This window comes from Cupressus sempervirens, chromosome 2, assembly GCF_028749045.1.
Source record: "Cupressus sempervirens isolate cs-2001-9-10 chromosome 2, ASM2874904v1, whole genome shotgun sequence".
Lineage (NCBI taxonomy): Eukaryota > Viridiplantae > Streptophyta > Pinopsida > Cupressales > Cupressaceae > Cupressus > Cupressus sempervirens.
This window is the reverse complement of record NC_143119.1, coordinates 757,249,513-757,269,197: the sequence shown is the minus strand read 5'-3', so window position 1 is coordinate 757,269,197 and position 19,685 is coordinate 757,249,513. Positions and strand designations below refer to the sequence as shown.

The 19,685-nt window shown below is 39.9% G+C and overlaps 1 protein-coding gene across 1 annotated transcript in view; it reads right to left on the bottom strand.

Moving 5' to 3' along the window:
• LOC149575627 (putrescine-binding periplasmic protein-like protein) overlaps positions 1 to 19,685 on the bottom strand; it is a 188,505-nt gene that overhangs the window by 37,452 nt on the left and 131,368 nt on the right. Inside the window, exons 4-6 of the mRNA XM_089815393.1 lie at positions 16,293 to 16,427; positions 15,767 to 15,946; positions 15,402 to 15,563 (exon numbers count right to left, since the gene is read on the bottom strand). Of these exons, the coding sequence (XP_089671519.1) occupies positions 15,402 to 15,563; positions 15,767 to 15,946; positions 16,293 to 16,427 (477 nt within the window). The remainder of the gene's footprint in view (positions 1 to 15,401; positions 15,564 to 15,766; positions 15,947 to 16,292; positions 16,428 to 19,685) is intronic.

Sequence of the window (19,685 nt, the reverse complement as noted above, 5' to 3'; positions counted from 1 at the left end):
TATGCCCTCCTACTGGACCCTCATGTGCTTCCTTCAACACTCTTGGTATTTCCTCCTCTAACACACACCGTCACAAGATGTGATTAGGCCCCATTTTGTACAGTAATCCATTAATCAATTGAAATGTACGGCTCCTGATTACAAACTTTCGCCTTTCATTTTGTGGCATCTCCTTCGGTGGCTGTCCCATGGAAAGGTATTGCCCAATACTCATGTACCATTTTGGCAGTACTGCAAGTTGGAATAACTGTGCATCAAGGAAATCATTGTTCACTCTGTCCGCCGGTTCACCTGTTTTAATTCGCGACAAATGGTCTGCGCTAACATGATGCTTCTTGGGCCGTACAATGATCTTGACGGTGAATTCCTGCAACAAAAGTAGCCACTGGCTGATTCTTCCTTGGATGATAGGTTTATTCACCAGGTACAACAGAGCTTGATGGTTGACATAAAACACAAATGGTGTCGCCAGCAAGTAATGTCAGAACTTCTACACTGCGTAGACCATTCCTAAGGCTTCCTATTTTGTTGTACTGTAGTTCTATTTTGCTTTTGAGAGTAGCTGGCTGGCAAAATATATCGGGTGATCTAGTCCATGGTTGGCTGTCTGCGTTAGAGTTGCTCCTATTACATAATTGGATGCATCGACGTGAACATGGAATTCCTTGTTCCAATTTGGGTATGCCAAGATAGGTGTTGTGGCCAATCGTACCTTCAACCCTTCGAATGACTCATCCTGTTCTTGCTCCCATTTGAATGGTTTGCCTTTGCATGTTAACCTGTCTAGTGGGTATGATAATTTGGCAAAGTTTTTGATGAATCTTCTATAATAGCCTATGTGTCCCAGGAATGACTTTACCTCTGTTACATTTGTAGATGGCTGCATTTCCATTATCACTCTGACTTTGTCTAGATCTATTTTCAATCCCTCCTTACAAACTACATGCCCCAGCAATCTTCCCTGCGGAACCATGAATCTACATTTCTTTGGATTTAAGGCTAGTTGCGCCCTTCGACATCTTTCCATGCATTCGCCCAACGCCGCCAAATGTTTGTCTTTGGTATTAAATACAGACCAGTCATCCAGGAATGCTTTGAAATTTCCAATAGACATTTTGTCGAATATGTGCAGTATGATTGTTTGGAATGTCATCGGCGCATTGCATAGGCCGAATGGCATCCAATTGTATGCGTACAACCCGTCTTCTACCACAAATGTCGTTTTCAGCTTGTTCTCTTCTGCTATGCAAATTTGATTATATCCCAAGAACCTATGCATAAATGAATAAATCTCATGTCCAGCTACTTCCTCCAATATGTTGTCTGTGAATGGTATCGGGAATGGATCCTTAATCGTTACTGCATTGAGAAATCTAAAGTCGACACATCCTGATTTGGGTGGTATCCTTTTTCAGGGATATGACTATGGGTAATATCCATTCACTTTTTTGGACCTTAAAGATAATACCGGGCTCCAGCATTCGGTTAATTTCTTCTGCAACCTGCACCACATAATTTTATACATCCTGTAAGGTCGCTTCCATATGGGCACTGCACCTTCAACCAGCAGGATGCGGTGAACACACAGCTCCAGCGGAACTCCTTTCAAAGCCTTATATGTCCAGGCGAATACATCTTTGTATTCCACGAATATTTTAAATGCCACTACTTTTAGTACTGGATTCCAGTTATCTCCCACCAATATATTTTTTGGTTCGGCCTCATCTCCCAAATTCATGGTTTGTATTGTGGCTTCGTTGTATCTTATCGGCTTCCCCTCACCGAATACATGTGCAGGTGTTTTGTCTAGCAGTACGTCCCCTTCTTTTATTTTTGTGAACTCCTTTGGAAATCCATCTCTGTTGTGCCCTTCCTCTATTATTAGTACGTTGCAGCTCTGGAATAGCTCGTAATCTTGCATCTGCCAGTGAAATAATCCGTTCACCGAATCCAAATCATCATCCGTTGATCCGCCTTCCAACCGTAGGACTCCTTCCTCATAGGGTTCCAATCACTGCTTTCCTTCATCCTCTTCTTCGGAATCAGATGATCCGGCTTCTTCGTCCACCATTTGCGTGTATAAATCAATAATGAATTTTCATCTTTTTCTCTCCATTGATAATGTATTCTTCCTCCAGTCATGCTTAACCTTTGCTTGTACGAGCCATTCCCGGCCCAGAATGGTGTCATATCCTCTCCTCTTCAACGGGATGATGAAATCGAGCAGGAACCGCTGTGTTCCAGTAGTCACTGGTTGTGCCATCAAGATCCCAAGATGTTTAATGTCGTGTTGGTCCGCCATTAGTAATTGGAATGTAGGTGGCCACAACGTTGGTTGTCCCAACTTCTTCCAGGTATCTTCTGGTAGGATGTTTACCCCTGAACCTTTGTCCACAATTGTGTCTGAAATGACCATTCCTAATATACCCATTTCTACGACCGTCAGATGTCCGGATGTGAGGGCTACCGGCATTGGGTCCGTTGCACTTGCTTTGCTTTCCTTCTCCCTTCCATGTTCTCCTGGTAGTTTAGCAGTCGGGGCCATGTTTGTGAGTGTTGTCCGTAGTTGAGGCATTGTGAGGATCATATCATTTAACTTGACTAGTATTTCAGTTTGTAATATCTGCCTTATGATGTTTTGTTCTACGCAATTCCTTGTTGAGGTACCGGTAGTGTCCTTCAATTGTGATTTCTCTGCCTGCGTTGCTTTCTCAATTTTCGCCCGCACTTCTTCCAATCTCTTCTTTTCTTCCGTCGGGTCGGGGTATAGTTTTGCTTGTTTACGGGTGATTGCTAAGACGACTTCTTCGTCCACGCCAATGCTGAGCAAATTCACTCCTGATTTCGAGCACTTGGCATCTTCATGATCTCCAGGACCGCACCATCAACATAACAACTTTGATGTATTCGCTGATGTACAGTTTCATGCAAAGTGGCCCCACAAATTGCATGCTTGGCATTGAACCATCAGTCGACCGTTCGCATCGTACTAAATTCAGCTGCAGCCCCATTGTTATTGTTGGTATTGTTGTTTTGCCCTCTTCTATTATTTTTGTACCCACTCGAAGTGGCACCATCATTGCTTGTGTTTTCGTTCCCTCCTCACGCGAAAGCCTCCTGTGTTAGGAGCACTTGTTGATGTCCTCTTGTTTTCATGTTGAAGGGGCATTCCTTTGTGGAATGTCCCATAATTTGGCAGATCTCACAGAACTGGTTCTTTGGACAGGATCCCTTCGTGTGACCTTTTGTCTTGCACTCTGTGCACCATATCTCATTTCCCTTCATCTCATTCTGCATATTCTTAAATTCCTTCATCATTTTGATCATATCCTTCTGGAGGGCTCGGACCTTCTTACTGTCCTTTTCGTTACCACTGCTATCTCCTTCCAAAGACGAGTCATCTGAGTCGGATGAGCTACTTTTCTTCTTCTTTGTTTTCTGTTCACTCTCTAAGTCCATCGCCCGATTGTATGCTTTGGTGTATGATGATGGCGACACAATCTTTATTTTCTTCCTTAACTTCGAGCATAGTCCTTCAATGTACCATCACTTTTTCAACCCATCTGTGGGCTTACTTTCCATTTTGTTTATTAATTCTTTTAGCTTTCTGGCATATACACGAACACTTTCATTTTTCCCTTGCTTTGTGGTTTAGATCTCTACTATGATCTCATTGTCATCCCACAACAATTGAAACTCGGTGATGAACTTCTTTTTAACTCTCGCCCATGTGGTTAATTTTTGGGGATCGACGTCGACAAACCAATCCACTACTACACCCTTAGGGTTGCTAGAAATTGTTGAACCCATTCATCTGTGTCGATTACACCATTGGCCGTCCAAATTGTTTCGCATGTCTTACAGTGTCTGATTGGATCGGTCGTTCCATCACCATCAAACTTTGGCAATTTCTCCTTTGGTCCTGCCATTATTACTGGATTTTGTGTACGAACGTTGTTCAGTACTACGATACTGGCGCTGTTCGACACTGCAACACCGGTGTTGTTCTGCATTACCGACGCTCTGCACTCCGATACCGGCGTTGTTTCGAGCAATCGTATTATTTCCAACAGCTACATTCTTTGGTGAAGAAATGTCTTCGTTAAGCAAAATTGTCCGTTCCGGAAGTATATCGCGAACGAAGAGTTCACTCCACACTAGTGCTCCCTCAGCACTCTGAGCCATGCGAGTTAATTCCTTTCCGTTTGGATTCTCTTCCCTTGGCGTATACAAGTTCAAAAATTCCTCCCTTGCTTCTTCTATCGGCAATTTGCTGAAACCTCCATCTGCACTCGACCTGTTGTGCCAAAATTAAAATTTCTTGTGCGGTGTGTATTCCATCTTTTCCCTTTATCTTATTCCTATCCTTGTTAAGCTAATTCGGCATTAATCTTCATTCCTCTACCTTCGTTCCAGGTCCATTGGGCAACAACGCCAAATGTTCACCGTATGGGGTAAATAGATTAATGCATACAGACGCTAGACAAGAACATGTAACATAGCAGTATTGCTTTTATTATTTGCATATATGCCGAAGAGATTACATAGTGCTTACGATGATGATTACAATGATGTTAGATGGTGTACATATACTTTCTGAAGAACCTTCCCGAAGGGGTCCGTTGGCTACATAACAAGAACCTCTCCGAAGGGGCCTGTCAATTACATAACACTTACCGACGACATCAACCCATCGGCTACACAATATTTACCGACGACAACTTCTTGTCGGCTACACAATATTTACCGACGACACGAGTCATACCCTGTTTTTTCTCCATTGTTGTCGACGTCTGGTCCAAAACCTGCACTGGTTTAGGTTGTTTCAGCATCCAAAACTTTAACTCTATTTGCTTGAAACCAAACCTTGGCTGGTTATCTAAAGCACCAGCATTTTGCCATCCCAGTTCCTTCCATCCCTACTAATCCCATTTGTCCAAACCCTACCTTTCGAATAGTCCCAGCCCATTGGTCACTACTGCCATGGAAGCCTAGCAGAAGCCTGTCATCTCCTATCATCCTTTTTGTCCTGCAGGAAGCTGATTTATGTATGCCAGACCTGTATGTTTTCAAAACTGGCTTCTACCCACTCGAGCACCTTCCAATGGTTGCATGAATTCTAGATCTTACCCTCGATTCTATTTTGGTATTTTTATAACAATAGAAATGAGAAAGTCCCATGCTCAAATCGATGGAGTCTTGACTTAGCAAAATGGATAGTCCCAAATGGTTTTATTGATGTCGAGTCAATTAATGTATTGGTGATGCACTACAAACCCAAAACCAGGACAGTAAGAGGTTTAAATGGAGACCCAATATTGGTTATTATTAAATCATGCTTAATAAAATGTTTTAAATTAAATAAGGAAGCCCTCACTAAAATTGAAAAAGAGGGATTTATGGTAGACTATGAGAGACTGGTGAAGACATTTGGGATGAGGGAGATAACATATTACAGAAAGAGGGGTGAAAATACTAGACTCGTGCCAATCACGAGTAAGCCATTTTCCGCTCAGGGTTTCATGGAGCTTTTTCAGAAAACCTATTATGGATGATGCGAATTACTTGTAGATTATGCTAGAAGCAAAATGTGGTTGACTTGATGTTTACGGCAATGAGAATTCAGAACCAAAAAGTCCATTTGGAATTCAATATTGCTTCTGAAGTTGAGAGGTTGATTCATAATCGACTAGTAAATTGGAATTAAAGGAGGGAATATAAACATTAATCTTTGCTGTGTCATTTAATCTTGATCCAAAATAGTCATGTTTTTAGAAATAGCATGCAATTGGCTATCACAAATTGCCAAGGTAGCAGATTGTCTATTCAACAATGGTGTCGTAAATGAGATAGAGATAAAAAAGATTACAATTACAAGATATACTATGATTCTTTTGTCATATGGATATTCAGAGCTCTTGGTCATCAAGTTGAGAGGCTACCTCTTAAGGTAAGAATAATGTTAAGGCCATTGGAGTATGATCGTAAAAAGGGTCATACACACAACTTTGCAAATTGGTTTCTCAAAGGGAATCACAATATCATCAGAGTTCATTGGTGTCAATAGGCCCCGCATAAGTTGTCAGTATTTGTTTCAGAAAGGACAGCATTTCTTGATATTATGTCTCAGGAGTCGTACGAAAGTTGAAGAAGCAAAAGAGCCCTCGGGATAAATTGTATGGAGGAGTGTGAGCAACTAACCTAACCGTTTTTTGTCCTCTTCACACGAAAGACAATAGAGGTGACAGTTATGCATTCAGCCGGGAAGAGAGCGTGGAAGAAGAAATTAGGAGAAGGTTCAGCAGTAGCACAATGAACAGGCTTTACCATCGCAAGTGCGTATTGCAAGAAGTACAAGCAAAAAGAAGGCAAGGGCACAGCCAGCTGCAACTATGCACCTCACACCCCAGAATGTGACATTCGAGGGCTTGAACGGAATGGAGTGTAGGAAGTGGTGGCAGGAGACCTCAAATGACCATTTTGCGAAGGAAAGCATATAGAGGGCACAGGTGGAATGCGCACTACGGATGCCAGTATTCTACATTTGCGACTTTGAGGGTTTTCTCCGCACCATGTTAGAAGCCTACGACCAATTTTGTGAATGAGTTCATTTTCGTACCTAGGACAGAATCTCGTGATATCTTTTAGAGTCGCAAACTTCACTAGGGTGTTTGACATACCAGGTCATGTGCAAGGAGGAAGAAAACTCAACCACAAGCCAAAGAAATTAAGTCGAGAAGTGAAGGCACAACTGGTAGAGATGGTATGTGGCAAACAACCTCAGGCAGAAAACGAAGCCTTAATGGACACTTTGAAGGGAAGAGGATTGAAGAAATCTGATATACAGGAAGGACACTGGAGTTGTTTGATGGACTTGGTAAAAGTTAGAGTCATTGGATCAAGTAGGGCATCAAATATTTCATTCCCACAGGTGAGCATGATGAACAACATCATGATTGGTAAAGTATATGACTGGGTATCTTTATTGGTTGGGCAATGCATGAGTTCATGACACTGAAGCATAAAACATTTTGTATGCCACATTACGCCATCGGCCTATTTCTCGACGCCACAACACAAATGATACCTATTGATAGACTCGAGATCAAGCCGGATCTAATAGAACCAGGGGAGCCTATGATCATGCAGTGGAAGCAACTTCATGCTCCAGGAGGGCAAAATGCCACCGGACAGAAGAGGCTGCGGCAGGAGGTAGAGAGCTAAGAGCATGGGAACACTGATAGTGGGAGGCAAGACACATCCTCCAAAGACACTGACGACTTAGAGGAGGAAGTGGAAGACGAGGATGATGATGAGGACGTCGAGGTTATTACAACACCGTCACTATTATTTCCGAGGTCCCTCGTAGCTACATCTCACTCGCACTTAGTCCCTGCAGGCATTCACATTCCTGAATTTGGACAATTTAGGTAGCCTGTAGTTATGACTCCGGTCACCATAGCAACCAGACCAACAGCACAGCTAACACCTCCACCATCAGTCCGACCAGCAGTAGCACCTTCAAGAGTTGCCAAGCCTTCAGTCGATCGAGAGGCTTTGCTAGCTACAGTCATAGTTCTACCAGAGATAGGGGCTGAGACACATACATCTACAATTATACCTGATGATGAGGTAGAGACACAGAAGGGAGTGATGAAAGTACCTACACAGGCTAAACAGGAGGAAGTGATGGAGGTACCTATACAGGCAGAAACAGGTGAGGGTTTGAGGACACCTTGGGTTCACTTAGATGTAGTGGGTTTAGACGCAGTGGTCACAATAGATGTAGCATTATTAGCAACGCCAATAGTAGAGAAGCCGAGCAGGGCAAGCAAATTTCAGAAATTGAGCACATACTTGAGTACGATGTTTAACCACATACCAGCACCACAAGCGTCAAGCATTCTTTCACCTGCACAATAAGTAGCCTCGGAGGGAGACTCTACTGGCACACAAACATAGGTGAAGGAGAGTCGTCTGATGCAAATCGATGAGATACCACACTCCACAACGTATAGCACTAAGAAACGAATGATAGAAGCAGTAAAGACGGCTATGGGTACCCAGTAGCCTATAGTGGGGCCGGAGACATCGATGGGAGAGGATGTTGAGCCATTTTTGGCTGACATGGTGACTCGGGCTCACCAAGTGGCGATCTCTACGTAGAAACATGATTTGGATTCAGTGGTGTAGGAGCTGGAGCACGTCATATCCTTCATGAGAGTAGGGTGCTCAACTGCCTTTTCAGTCTGCTTTGAGGAACACATGTAGCCTAGAGTAGAGACTTCAGAGATGCGCCAGGATTGGGCCACCACCAGAGAGCTGGTTGTGGAGAGCTGCATAGAGACTCTTAACTCGTGAGGTAGTCTAGATATATCATGATGCTTATTGTAATCTTCGGAGCCAAGCAGACCAGGTAGTGATAGAGAGGGCTTAGGAAGAGTTAGCTACTAGGTTAACAGTACTGAAGGTGGACCTAACTGCAGAGAGAGCAGCTCGGGAGTCAGAAAGAGTAGCTTGGGAGTCCGAGAGGATAGCATTTATGGCTCAACTAGATTAGGCTAGGCGAGAGAAGAGTGAGCTACAGCAGGAGTCAGCAGAAAAGGAGGCAGAGCTTGGAGAGATTGCCAAGATGATGCAATCATTCTTGGAGATCCAGATGCAAGCCGAAGCAGATTTGGAGATATGAACCAAGAAAGTGCGTGAGCTAGGAGCACAACTGAACAAGCTTAAGGGACATAAAACATCTACGACATCAGCACTACCAGGGGCGCATCCCTCTACTTCTTAGTTTGTTATGAGTCTTGATGTAATTATTAGTTTGAGTCATATTTTGAGTTTTGATGTATAAGTTGTCTCTATTTTGTTGTCCGAAGATGACTTTACTTTTTGGGGGGGATGATGTTGTCGGTAAAAACTATATTGTAGCCAAGGGGCTGAGTTGGTATCTGAAAGGTCACATGACCATTAAGTCACCCCTCTGGGAAGTATATGTACATCGTCCAAATGCATTTATGGATCATCCTTGTAAGTGGAATTGCATATGTGCGTATATGAATAAAGTATATGTTCTGTGTTACATTCTAATCTATTAATGCAATAAGTATCTATTTACCTTGTACGGTAAACAATGACCTTATAAAGAGCTACAAGAAGTTTCCCAAAGGGTTACAAGAAGGCTGATTTATTATTTTATTACTTTATTTTATAATTTAATTAATTAATTGAAATAGCCCGTACAATATTATTTAGATTTGGGACCACTTAATAAATTAATTTAATTTAATCGTTTATTAGGGACATCACAATCTCGCCACCCAAAGATTGCTTTCCCTCAAGCAATCTGTCATCAAACCATTTGCCAACTATGAAGCTCTAGGATCCCAAACCAAGCACAGGTGTTGATAATCATAACTACTTAAAGCTTGATATCACATCATTACCACGTGTATGCACCTAGATGTAAGTGACAAGAGTAAATCTCCATCAGCTTCTGCTGCCCCACTCTGATAGAAACATTTTCGTGCTTGAATTAATTAGGATACCAATGAAGCCAATCATCAAACACATCAATGTTGAGATTCCAAGCTTTCATGCTATCATGCCAATCAATTGTTTTTCAAAAAATGATGGTCTGGAATCTCAACGCTTGAAATGCAAGTTTTTCTTCTCATGAGGAAACCACTCCCAGGAAGAGATTGCAATCATGCACACCTCATGTCCAACTAAAGAGTAAACTCCATATTCAAAAAACTATAAAGATTGCTCCTGCAAGGGATCATTGGTAGAGTTTGCATCTCCATGAGGTTGATCAACCACTTGTAGAGCTTTCTCATTTGGAGGATCGCTGATAAAGCCCGTATTTCCATCAAGTCAATCAACGAGAGTTGGTTCAATGAAAGTTGTGCAAGCATCTTCTTCACCTTTTTGGTTGTCTTGAGGATTTAGATGTACTAAATTCGAAGGGGCAATTATTGATTCTTGCTTGTCCAAATCCTCTTGTGGTTGCAGTGAAGTTGTATGCATGACTTCATCCTTTGTAGGGCACATTATGTTAAGTACCTCATTGTTGATCTCCTATTTGAGATTATTGTTGTTGACTATATTACCCTTGGAGGATGGATACTTCATTAACAAGTCTATGTAATCCTTGAGAGATACGTATGTTTGCCATCCACCATCAATTCCATCCTTGATTTTCTTCTATAACGCAACCAAAGAAGGTGTTTGCATTTCTTGTTGCTTGACTTGGGAAGGAAAATTGGCATTGTCGGCCTTGTGTTGAAGCATTGCGAAGCTCCCTTCATCCTTGCTTTTGTCAAGTGATTGAGTGTCTCCTCCATCTGTTGGTACCCTCTTGCAAGGAACTTACTAAGTTGTTGTTGACTTTTGGTCAACTCCCTTAACAAAGTTGTTATATACAGATGTGCATTTCCTATTCCATCACTGGGTGCCATGATTCTCCCAACAAGCTAGCGTGATCACCAGCACACCGACCCCACTATACTGACTAGTCATTGTACACCAAGTAAGCATACAACTCACCTCTCCAAGTGCACGATGACGACACAAACAGATCTTCCTCTAACTCTAGAACTACATATTGATAAATTTGCAATACCAAACAACATTACTGATACAAGAATGAATGGCTGCAAATTGGATATTGTACCTCTAGATTTGAGATATATTTTTGATGACGTTTAACAATACAAAACTGTACACTCAAGTAGAAGTTGAAATATCTTAGATCATAGTTCCAATGATAGACTATGGTGGTTGCTAACCACTGAAATTGCAATTACAAACTCAGGACGATCTTCCACCTCCGAAATAGCATACAACCAAGTACCCAATTTTAAATGGGATCACAAATACAAAGAAACATAAACTCCATGATGACTTGCTATAATGCCAACCAAGGCCTTATAGAGAGCTCCAGGAAGTTACTCGAAGGGTGAAAGGTTACGAGCAGGTTGACATAATTAATTATTTTATTACTTATTTTATAATGAAATTAATTAAATAGCTTGTGTTATATTATTTAAATTTGGGACCACTTCATAAATTAATTTAATTGAATCAGTTCTAGTTTATTGGGGACATCACAACAGGTATGCAATGCAATAGAGCGAATTTTACTTCACAGAGTGAATTTGGTTGTTAGCAAATGTGATGACATGTACAGTAGGTATAGCACCCTATTGGAGATGGAAAGAATATTTCAAGACAATTGATCCCAATCTTGAAGGACTTCAAAAAAGATGGTTGTGTCCTTATGTTTCTCTTAATCAGTTATGCAAAGTTGCCCAAACAGATCCAAATGCACCTCCTGAAACTGGGGAACCTAAAAGAATGGTTATGGATGAAATTGAATATATAGCAATTGAGGAAAAGAGGATAGGAAAAGATTTTTGCCTTTGATACAGTTAAACATTGGTCTATCCCTAACTTCATTGATAAAGAAGGTAAATTGAAGGGAATGGGAGAACAAACAATTGAGAATAAGGACATGGCTCCCAAGATCATTTCTCACCTGAAAGAAGGTAATCAATGTTCAAGCTTTCAACATATTTTTAGATAGAATTGTAGCATTGGATGCTTATCTTTTGAAACTTGAGTTGGAGTCACATGCAATTATAGATAGAAGATGGAGTCACATGTGAATCAACAACAAAAATAATAGAATTCAAATGCTTTCATTGTCAATATATGACATAAATATAGAAAAATGCCCAAAGGCTCCAAATTTCAACCATGCAATGACATAAAATATTAAAAGATAAATACTATAACTAAACTACTAAACAATAAACATAGAAGTCTGTAATAATATTTAACTGCCCATAATCAAGGTGGGTCTAAGAGTCTAAATCAAGTAGATTTGATGCCCAAACATCCCCTTTCAACTGTTGCTCATTCCTTAACTAGTTGTTCCTTCTCTTGCTCCTCTTCTCCTTAGCGAATGTGAAAATCCTTTTTCTTTTTTTGGCTTATTTTATGCTTATATTAGGATTCGGTATCATTAAATGTGGTTTAAGGGCCCTTGTGGGCCAACCAACCTCTCTTTCAAATTTAAAAATGCCTTATTTTTTAACACTGGCAGTCCAAAAATGGCTTGGGCCATAGGGGATGGTTAGAAGTCTTTGAGACGGTTAGGGGACTTCTACTCATACCCCGTAACCTGTTGCTCTAAAAGTGGTGTTTAGAGGATGGTACTTGATTGGCCCATTCTTAAATGCCAGTGGGGGCAGCCAAAATCTATTCCTGTGTCCTTGTACAATACTAGGGAGGGAGTAGGTCTACCAATCCAAGGGGCGTGTCCCCATGGAGCAGAAAAAAAATATTAAAATCATTGCAAAAACCCACAAAACCCTACAAAAAAATCATGAAATTAACATACCATTCAAAAATATTGTTCATTCAAGGTGGAAGCGAAGTCAATGCAGAGTTAGCATGGAAAAAAATTGTAATTTTGTTCCTTTAGTTTTATTTCCAACTTCTAGAAAACCCTAAACATGGGAACAAGAGGAGCAATGTTTGTCGCCAACGAAGCTTGAAAGGGCCTCAATCAACCTGAATTGTGGGGGGCATGTGAGATAGTGTTGATGCTAGCTCATGAATTTGTTCTCAATTGTGGTTTCAATATGCCTTGAGCTCTCTGCACCTCATGGATTTTGATGAGATCAAATATATAATTAATATTATACACAAATTTTAAAATTATAACTATTATGAACTAATATAGATGATCCTATAACGGGAAAGTATCCCTATAGTTTATAATCTAAGTTACTGCATTCTCTCTAGCAACCCTCAAAGTCTGCTTCAATTGTGTACAAAGTTTGGTCCTTGTCAAATTCTTCCCAAATTTGCCTACAGAGCCATAGATTTGCCACAAATTCTGTCATAGGAATTTGGGCAGAATTTAGAGCGAATTTTGAAGAATCTACTGCCTAGTAGCCAAACCTCCCAAACCCGAGACGAATTTGGTCTCAAAACATTTTTTTTTTTACTTTTTTAAAGTTATTTTTTGCCTAATTTTGTCTATTCGATCCTCCCAACCCTAAAAGTGACCACTAAAAAGGCCAAAAAAGATGGTTTATATGTCATTTATGCATTTGTGAGTGAAAATGAAAACTTGCTTATAGAGGAAATCCAAATTGACAATTGTGGAAGTCCAATTTGACAATTATTGAGGAATTTCTTTTTTTTTAAATGATGTATTCTTTGAACTGAGGGCTCAAAATCTGAATCTCAACTTTTGATCTAGCTTGGTTAGAAATCCTCTAACCAATTAAAAAGTAGTTGCACTTATCTTCTGATGATTCCTTTCATTCTCAAACTGTCCCTTGTTATGGAAATATGTCCCATGCATGTGACCAAGCAAGTATATATTGTATATATGGCTAAATGATGTAATTAATATCCTACTGAAATGAAACATAGATATGGTGGTATATTTTGCTATGTTGCTTTACTATTAGCAGAGTGGTGTATGGACTTATTTGTTGTTGCATACAGAAACAGTTTTTTTTTTATAACATATGTTTTGGTACGAACGAACCCAAAATGTATCTGAACCCAACCCAAAAAATATTTGGACGAATTTCGAACCTGCATCCATACCGGAATCCAAAAAGACAACTTAGTTTATAATTAATGTTATAAAGTAGTTTCAAATTTAAAATTATTATTGAGTTTTCACTCTTAGTATATATTAATAGCATACAAGTAGAAAGTGGCAAAAAATTACTACTATACATGATTAATCAAGAGTTGTAATGTGCAGCAATTTATTCCCCAAAATAAAAAGATTTTTTGTCAACAACATTCAATGCTTTTTTGCATTTTATTAGGCAAATAACTAGAAAAAGGTGATACTTAACCAAAAAAGAATTGTGGGAAACTAGCTTTAACTCTAAAACTGACATTGGAGGGAAAAACCCGTAGAAAGGTGACGTGAATCTATACGGAATTGATATAGAATGCTGAGGAGATGATGGGAAAAGTTGAACGAAAGTGTTGCAGAGTTCCGAAGTGTTGTAGAGTCGGGAAGTAGCATGGAAGATAGCAATTGCAAAAAAAAATTCCTCTCTTTCTCCATTGAATATATTGTATAGCTTCATTGATACTATTTCTTTTTAACTTTATTTTTGTTTGTACAAATTTCAAATATTTCAATTGTTGCAATATGGAACAAAAGAAGACTGTAACAAAGCTGCCTTATCTATCTATTGCAATATGATCTAAAAGAAAAGGCTATCATTGCCTTGTTTATTTTGGAGAAAATAAAGAACCCTACAATAATCATTCATGGTAGGTTTGTCAATTATGACATATAAGTTGTTACAACTAATCAAATTGCTAGATATTTAAAAATCTACTCATAAATAAATTAAATAATGTTAGGGCTAGACCATGTAGGTCCCAATTATGCTCCCTATTTCGAATGCTCCTACTCTTCCTCTCTCAATATTGTTAAGTAATAGACAGCGTATACATAGACTGCATGCGTTGAGCAGTTAACAGCTTAGACCAAAAAAGTAGAGGAGATGACTAGAATTCCTCTGCATGCCCCCAAACTCCAATGATGGTACCAAAATGAGCCTGCAAAAAATGGACAATACAAAATCTGGCAGCCATTCTAAGAAACCTTAATCAATCATTCTATAGCAAGCCCAGAAAACCTCCAATTTGGGATTCATTTCATCATGTCAACAGTTATTGTGGCTGAACAATGAACATGCATTGAAACAAAGTATCCTATGATATGTACTTAATTTGCACTTTTCCTGTGCCATACGAGTGTACAATGCAACTTCACAAATTATCCAGCTTGAAACACATTAGCATTTATACTACCAATGGGTTTTGGGGATTCATGAAAGGGAAAGGCACAGCGCATCATGATTCATACAGCAATGTCATGTACTGTGTCCTAATGGTAAATGTCCATATGATGTGGCTACTTGCACTAAGATTATGAAGATGAGAAATGCTTAGACGCAATCCAGAAACTGAATGATCCTTTTAATCTCTCATGTGTTCAAATTAAAAGGTGTACATCGATGTCAAAGTCATGCAATATGCAAAACGCACAGCACCAACATACTTTCAAAAAATTAAAGCATATGCAAGAGGGTACATGCAGCTGTTTGTCTTCTCTGTGTTTATGCATACATTTGTGCATGTAGTGGGCACATGAGTGCTTTTGTTTATCCATACTTCTACATACCGATGTTTGCATGTGTGCTTTTGTGTGTCTGTGTGCACTCTTGTGCATATTTTTTGCCTATGAGCTTTCAAGTGTATATATGTATGGCTGAAAATGCAAGGCCTGTGAGATGTGCCTTTATGTTCATGTGTATGTTGCATAAGGATAAGTAACAGTTAAGTACCCAAATATCTGCCCATAAGCTGGTACCAGACTTGGGGACAACCACAGCAACATTTGATATGCGTTTAGCTGCTGGAAGCACATCACTACTCCATCCTACTGCAACCCAAACATCTCCAGATCCAAAAGCCTTGAGATAATGTGCACTATCAAACAACCGAACCTGCATGATTTAAGTCAAAAAATATTATTAAGTTCAAATGAGATGTCAAGCATGAGATATCATAATGACAGAAAGTGAGAATCGACTTTCTGAACTAATATAGTTACAAAATTAATATTATTCTTTCCTAAAATTAATTTCGCACATTTCTTTAGACATGTTTTCCAATCAAGACTAACAGCATACAAAGAAAACCCCTTTACCTGGTTTTGTAACATAGTGAGTGTTACCTTCACTACATGTCTCTCATCAGAAATATCAGATTCTAAACTTGAATTATAGGACTTTCCCAGACATTTTAATACTATGCCAACTACCTCCCTGGGAGCATCCACCATAGAAATTTTGCCTTCAAGTTCTGGCCTCCACAAATCAGTCCAGTCCTGCAAGACTCCTTACATGAGAATAACACTGAACCTTTAAAAGTCAAAGGGTCAAGATATCTTGGATAGCATATATAGAAAGGCAATATCAATTACTAGCTTCTAATTTTGCTTCAAAGTAGGCCTCGCCAATCAAAGAAGTATTTTGCTAATCAAGTTCTACAGTCAACACATATATCTCCATAATCTCAAGATATGTAAATTATAAATACACATGGAATTTTGGATATGATAACAATATCAAGTGTATAAATAAAATTTGAGATGATAGTGGTAACACCAACTAAGCTACTGCTATGCTGTTATATGGCATTGTGCATTCAAACTGCTAGATTGAACCACTCACCTCAATTGGAGGTACATTGTGTTTAAGAAATTTATCTTTCCTGTATGCGACTACCATGCATCCCCAACGATATGGAGCTCCCCAGATTTCTCCTTGGGGATCTATTTGACCATCACGATTCCTCCGTAAATACACCTGCAGAAGAAGTTAAAATGTATTTCCTTTGAGTTGTAATTCTTATGCACATTGACTTTAAGCATAGGGCAACCTATGCAGCTAATATCATCACAGGAAATGCTATCTACATTTTCGAATCTAGGCAGTACATTACTCTAAACTTTAATATATCTGAATGCGGAGCTGGAATGTATCTTTGTAAGAGGAAAAGTCTCACAGAAGAATCCAGCTTGTAAATGTTTGCAACCCTTAGCTTTTCACTATGAAGCTAATGTGAGGAATTGATCTCATTTGAGAAGAATCAACAAGAGAGTAATCTTATTGCATCATAGAGCATAAAACAAGTTGCACAGGAGTCATGGAGAGTTTTTGAACCATTCTTAGGACATCAGACAGGAGAAAATCTAATCACAAGGGATACCTTGAGTCCTATTTGACCCCTATTAAATATCAAAAGTTGAAAAAACACTACCCGAAATGCTCAATATCTTGTAGGGTGTCATGCACCCAACTTGACCCATGATAGTACAAGTCTTAAATTGCTGCCTCAGGAGTGAAACAAAGAGAAATAAAAGGGCAGTGATTCAATTTTTGTGTTTGATTAATATAAAATGAAGTGTCATACCACTGCCAAACTAAGGGTCATGATCTTGATAACAAACTATGATCTATACCCTAGGCAATGGAGTTTAGTAACAAGATGGGGTTGATTAAAATTAAACAAGAAAATGTCATTGGCAGTGATTCTATTAAGAATTAAATTGAAAAAAGAAGGGAGCCCTTAAGTTATGAAGGATGCATCCTTTACAAAAGCAACAGTCTCAATGAAGAGGTGTGACTCCCTCTCCTTAAAGGATTTAACAAGGAGATAAAACATTTGGGAGGGGCATCACGGAATGGAATGATCAAAAAAGTATGAAAGGAATTGAGGAATTAGAACTGAACTAAGAGAAAGAATAAATATTTAATAGCAGCAAATACATTAAAATATAAATTATGTGAATAGAGTAAATGATAGGCACGCGTGTGTTGTCGGTAAAAAGTGTTATAGCCGACCAGTAGAATTGTATCTGAAAGGGCGTGTGATGGTTGAGTCACCCCTTTGGGAAAGTATATGTACATCGTTCAAATGGACTATTGGAACATCATTATCATTGTAATCATTGTACTTGGAGTTGCATATTGCATATATATGAATAAAGTCCTTGATCTATGTTACATCTTAATCTACTAAACGTGATAAGTATCATTTTACCCTGTACGGTAAACATTTGGCGCCATTGCCAGTCAAACCTAGTATACAAGAGGTGTTATGAAGATTAATGCTGAATCTTCTCAATTAAGATAGAAATAAAATAAAAGACAATGATGATATACGCACAGCACGAGAAGCATTAATTTTAGCACAACAGGCGGAGCGCAAACAAAAGTTTCAGCAACTTACCGACGGACACCGAGGCGGTGAGGGAGCACTGACAGAGGAAGTGCATTCACCTAGTAGATCGAGGAGTGCCAAGGAATTGCTTGAAGAAACATGATAGAGATTGAATTTGGTGGAAGAGACAAGGGAGAAGTTCCTTAACTTGTATACACCGAGGGTAAAGAACCCGAGCAGAGGAGAAAGTATGTAGAGTGGAAATATCACTGAAGTTCATAGAGATACACTATGCTAACCATACAAAATACCCAATTAAGATACATATGAAGTAAAACCCAAAACATACCATTCATACCACAATACCTGTAGCAAGGAAATGATTTCTTTATTAATACCAAAATCAACATAAGTGAATTGAAAATATTCCAAGTACTTATAGAAGGGTCAGTTGGTTGGGAACCAATCGACGCATTCCCTCACCTCCTAACTACCCAGCCCGACTAGCTTTAACAAGTACTAAACGTAATAGTTACTTTATTTCGACTTCATCTATCTCCCCCCAAAAAAATGTCGTCTTCCAGATGACTGTTGAACATGAAACAACAAAAAGAGAACTTTGACTTCAAGCAAAAGAAGGATGGGAGGACATCCCTGTTCTTGGAGCTCCCCGTAGCCGTTGTAGATCCCGTTCAGCTGTCTTGTGTTTTGCTCGAACACCCTTCAATACCCTTAAAGCCTCCATCTTCTTGGCTTCCGATGTGCTGATCTTGCCTTCCAATTCAGCTTTCTTTGTTTTCCAGGCTTCCTGCATTGCAACTTTCTCGGCTTCCCCTTCATGTTGAAGATTCTGCCTTCCTAGCCCCCATGCTTTAACAAGGCATTTTTTCTGTTGAAGTTCCAAGAAGGTTCCTCAAAAGGCAACTTCTATGGCTGCAAGAGTCTCCATGAGCGGCGATGAGTGTTTCTGTCCACTGGAAATGATAGAACGACTTGTCCATGTAGTGGCTATGTCCTCCTCTGAATATCCACCCTGCTCTAATAATCCCCAATCTTTATGGCAGCCAGTCTGCATAAACACGGACAATGCTTTTCCTTTTGTTACGACAACCTCTAGATTTCGAAACCTAGCCGACTGCATTAGCTCTTGGGTAGAATGTTCCATGGCCTGCAACTCTATGAGAAACAACTCTGCTTTGGCTACAAAAGAAGTCGTGTACGGAGGTTCCCCACGCTCGCTGTGTATCTCTACCTGTTCCTCAACGACTGCCTGTAAAGGGGAAGACACCGTGCCTTCTTCCTCAAGTAACCGATCAGCCTCCTCCAGGACTGTATCTACCATAGCCCCAGCCGTCATACTTTCCTAAGTGTGGATTTCCCTTTGTTGTTTATCCACTGCTCCTACTACTACTCCTATTGGCTGTACCACGAGAGCAACTGGATGTACTGTCTCTGGGCCGAGAGATGTTTGCAACCTCACTTTATGTGCACAGTTTGGCTGGCATCTCAAATCTATTACTTTAGTACAGGATTGTTGTTCCGGATAGATCAATGGCGCCAACCTTGGAAGTGACATTCTAGAAGTTCCCCCTATTGGAACTTGTTGCCTGTCACCTGCTCCTTCCTCCACCCCTGCCTGATTTGGTTCGGAAATATCTGTCATAGTAGTTCTTTTGGGATCACTAGTCATGTTATGGTAAATCTCTGGGGATTCTGATATCCTAGTTGGAAGTGGCCCCTCTGCAGGTGGTAAAAAAGTAACTTCTCGTGGAGTCCCTTGCAAGTGACTTAGGTGGATTTCTGCCACCTGTGAGTCCGAGGAAGATGAATCCATATCGCTGCCCTCCTCTTCTGAACTCTCTTCATCCTCTTCGATCACCACTGTTTGTTTCGGTTTCTTT